Source organism: Arachis hypogaea, chromosome 10, assembly GCF_003086295.3.
Source record: "Arachis hypogaea cultivar Tifrunner chromosome 10, arahy.Tifrunner.gnm2.J5K5, whole genome shotgun sequence".
NCBI lineage: Eukaryota > Viridiplantae > Streptophyta > Magnoliopsida > Fabales > Fabaceae > Arachis > Arachis hypogaea.
The window spans coordinates 103636296-103640753 of record NC_092045.1 but is presented as its reverse complement, the minus strand read 5'-3'; the positions used below and the strand labels follow the sequence as shown (position 1 = coordinate 103640753).

Genomic DNA, 4458 nt, shown 5'->3' with positions numbered 1-4458 from the left:
GTCGTGTTGCCACTTCTTCTTATGAGTAGAACCTTTTTAGGTTTGTCATGTTCCATGTCCTCGGGACCTCGCTTCCATCCAATCTTTCCAGCTTGTAGGCGCCTTTGCCGAGGACTTCTCTTACCCTGTAAGATCCTTCCCAGTTGGTGGCCAACTTGCCTTCTCCCGGGCTCGGCGGTCCTATGTCGTTGCGTCGTAAGACCAGGTCACCTTCCCCGAGGCTTCTCTTCAGCACCTTGTTGTTATATCTTAGGGCTATCCTTTTTGTGATTGCTGTCTCTACTAGATGTGCCATTTGCCTTGTTTCGTCAATCAAGTCCTTTTCGATTGCCTCGTTTTCCCCTCCGAGGAGTAACCTTGGACTCGGCTCCCCGATTTCGACTGGGATGACTGCGTCGACCCTGTATGTGAGTCGGAAGGGGGTTTCGCCGGTAGATGATTGGGGGGAGGTTCTGTAAGACCATAAGACTGAGGCTAGCTTGTTTGCCCATGAACCCTTCTTCCTTTCAAGTCGCTTCTTTAGCCATTTTAGGATGACTTTGTTTGCTGCTTCTACCTGGCCGTTGCTCTGGGGTGCTCGACTGAGGAGAACTTTTGCTTGATTCCTAGTCCTGAGAGGAATTCTTTGAATTTCTTGTCGGTGAACTGTGTCCCATTATCTGATATGATGAATTCTAGGATTTCGAATCTGGTGACTACTTGCCTCTACATGAACTTTTGACAATTGGCCGAAGATATGCTAGCCAGTGGTTCGGCTTCCACCCATTTGGTGTAATAATCTATGGCTACTATTAGGTATTTTACTTGACCTGGCTCAGGTGGGAATGATCCTAAGAGGTCGACTTCCCATTGGGCGAAAGGTCGGGGCGCCATCATCAGACTGAGTTCTTCGGGTAGAGCTTTGTGGAAGTTGGCATTTTCTTGGCATTTTTTGCATTTTTTGACAAACTCCTGGGCATCCGACGTCATTGTGGGCCAGTAATACCCTACCCGGATAATCTTTCTGTCCAACGACCTTCCTCCGATATGGTGACCACAATACCCCTCATGGACCTCGCTTAGGACGTAGTCCGTTTGGTCGGGGTGTATGCATTTGAGTAGGGGCTGGTGGAGCCCTCGCTTGTATAACTGTCCTTGTATGATCACATACTTGGGGGGCTTCTCTCCTTGTAGCTTGTGCTTCCTTCTCGTTCTCGGGAGTTTCGTCGTGTTCCAAGTATCGGAGGATGGGGTCTATCCATGAGGGGGGCTCAGTGTCTGGGTTGTGCACAATATGATTGCTGGTTCAGTTGTCAGCCCTTGGATTAGAGACCTGTTTCCCATACTAGGTTTGGTGCTTGCTAGCTTGGAGAGGAGGTCTGCTCAGACGTTTCCTTCTCTAGGGACATGTTGAATTACAACTTCCTCAAAGCTTTTGCATAGCTCTTTTACCTTCTCCAGGTACTTTTGTAGAAGCGTGTCCCTGGCTTGGTAGCTGCCGTTTATCTGGGAGGTGACGATCTGGGAGTCACTGCTAACTTCTATCATTGATGCTCTGACTTCTTTAGCTAGGATTAACCCTCCTATCGGTGCTTCATACTCTGCTTGGTTGTTGGAGACTGGGAAGTCGAATTTGATTGACTGCTCATACGCTACTCCTTTCGAGTTTTCGAGAATGATTCCAGCCCCTCCGAACATTTAGTTGGATGCTCCGTTAACGTGGAGCTTCCACCGTGTGCTTGGTATGTCGGGTGTCTCTCCTGTGACTTCTACCAGAAAATCTGCCATCGCTTGGACTTTAATTGCCTGCCTGGGCTCGTATTGCAAGTCATATTGAGACAGCTCTACTGCCCATGCCATTATTCTCCCTGCAAGGTCGGGTTTCTGAAGGACTTGCCGAATGGCCTGGTCGGTTCTTAGGATGATCACATGCCCTTGGAAGTATTATTTTAACCTTCTAGACGAGGTTAGTAGGGCGTAAGCCAATTTTTCCAGCTTGGTGTACTTCAACTCCGCCCCTTGGAGTATTTTGCTGATGAAGTATATTGGGCGTTGAGTCTTGTCTTCTTCTCGGACGAGGACTGCCGCTATGGCTTGTGTGGTCACCGCCAGATATAAGTACAGAGGTTCTCCTTCTTTGGGCTTGCTGAGCATGGGGGTTCTGAGAGTATCTTTTTGAAATGGTTGAACGCTTCTTCGCATGCCGGGGTCCATTCGAAGGCGATTTCTTTCTTCATTAGGTTGAAGAATGGGATGGCCCTTTCTGCCGAGGCTCCGAGGAACCGAGATAAAGCCGTAAGCTTCCCAGTGAGTCGCTGCACATCTTTGACGCACCCTGGGCTCATCATTTTGAGGACGGCTTTGCATTTTTCTGGATTGGCTTCTACCCCTCTTTGCGTTATCATGAAGCCTAGAAATTTCCCGGTTTCTATGGCAAATGCTCATTTGAGTGGGTTGAGCCTCATCTTGAATTTTCTTAGTGCCTTGAAGACAACTTGGAGATCGTCTATAAGGTTGCTCGGTTCTGCCGTTTTCACCAAGATGTTGTCTATGTAAACTTCTCCTGTTTTGTCGATGAGATCGTGGAAGACCTTGCTCATTAACCGTTGGTAGGTGGCTCATGCATTCTTCAACCCGAATGGCATTACTTTGTAGCAATAGCTGCCTCCTGGCGTTATGAATGCCATTTTGTCTTCATCAGGTCGGTGCATCGAGATCTGGTTATACCCGAAGTATGCATCCATCAAGCTAAGGAAACGGTACCCTGCCGCCGAGTCCACCAAGGTGTCGATGTTGGGGAGGGGGAAAGAGTCTTTAGGGCATGCTTTGTTCAGGTCAGAATAATCGACGCACATTCTCCACATCCCGCTGGCTTTTTTGACAAGGACGACGTTGGACAGCCATGTCGAGTATTCGAGCTTTTTGATGAACCCAGCTTCTAGTAGCCCAGCTGTTTGTTTGGTGACCTCATTGGCCCTTTCTTGAGACATCTTTCTTTGCCGTTGGGCTACTGGCTTGGCGTCTGATTTGATAGCTAGTTGGTGGGACATGACTTCGGGATCCAAGCCCGGCATGTCTGATGGTGTCCATGCGAAGAGGTCGCCGTTCGCCCTTACGACCTCCATGAAAGGGCCCTTGAGTTCGTGAGGCAGGTTCCTATTTACGAAGGTAAACTACTCTGCTGACTTTCCCATCTGGAACTTCTCCATGTCCCCTTCTGGTTCCGGCCTCGGCTTGTCCTCGATCCTTATGTACAGGTCTGCCAATAATACCCCGGCTGCCTTCTTAGACTCTTTTCTTAGGGAGAGACTAGCGTTGTCGCAGGCAACTGCCGCTTCTAAGTCTCCCCTAATGGAGCCAACGGTTCCCTTGTCCGTTATGAACTTCATTGTTAGGAATTTAGTACATATCACGGCTGAGAACTCATTGATGGTCTTTCTCCCTAGAATGATGTTGTAGGCTGTGGAGTCTCTAAGGACTACGAAGTTCACCATAACCGACCTCCTGGCATCGCAGGCTCCTAGGTAGATTGGGAGAGAGATCGTCCCGTCAGGTTTTATATAGTTATCACCCAGCCCCATGACCCCGTGCTGGTGATTCTTGAGGTCGGATTCCTTGAGCCCCAAAGCGTTGAATACATTCTTGAACAGGATGTTGGAGTCGGCCCCGGTATCAACGAGGATTCGTCTGACTAACCCCGTCCCAACCATTGCTGTGACTACCATGGAGGGGTTTTCGGGGAGATCGTGAAACCATTGATCATCTGGACCAAAAGATATCATGGGGGTCCTTTGTTTGGGGCGGTGGGACCTCCTGTCGAGAAGAAGAGGATCCGGGTATCCCTTTTTGCTGTTGATTTGAACTTGGAGGGTGTCACGCCCGACCACGACGTTGACTACGAAAGTTGAGGGGTTGTCGGCGTTCCCTGTGGGCTCTTGTCTTGGCTTGATAGTCCAGCTGTGATCTTCTTCGGAGCGTTCTCGTTCCCGCCTCCTCGGTTCCTGGATGAGTCGGAAGAACTCGCTCAACTTCCCTTTTCGGATGGCTTGCTCTAAGGCATCTTTGAGATCGAAGCAGTCTTGGATCTTGTGGCTGAATCCCTTGTGATAATCACAGTAAAGGCCTTTGTTGCATCCTGTTCTCTCTTTCAATGTTCTAGGTCTGGATAGGATTCCCTTGTCCGCAATTTGCTGGTAGACTTCCACTATGGGCGCCATGAGTGGTGTGTAGTTCGTGAACCTCCCTACCCGTGGGGGTTGCTTGGGTTGCCTGGCCAAGGTCCCGTCCCTAAGATTGTCCTTATATCTGTCGACCTGGGGGGCCTGCTGAACCGAGGGGTTCGAGAGCTACCGTTTATTGGCTGCTACAACCTGACTCACCTTTTCATCGTCGATGTATTTCTTAGCCATGCTTTGAATTTCTTGCATGGTCCAGACGGGCTTAGTGGTGAGGTGCTTTCTAAAGTCCTCGTTTAGCAGG

At 49.5% G+C, this 4458-nt stretch overlaps 1 protein-coding gene across 1 annotated transcript; it reads right to left on the bottom strand.

The window, feature by feature from the left end:
- Positions 1-3152: 3152 nt before the first annotated feature.
- On the bottom strand, positions 3153-4196 carry LOC112717864 (uncharacterized). The gene has a single exon (XM_025769792.1). It carries the CDS (start codon positions 4194-4196, stop codon positions 3153-3155), a length of 1044 nt encoding a protein of 347 aa, XP_025625577.1.
- Between the last annotated feature and the right edge of the window lie 262 nt (positions 4197-4458).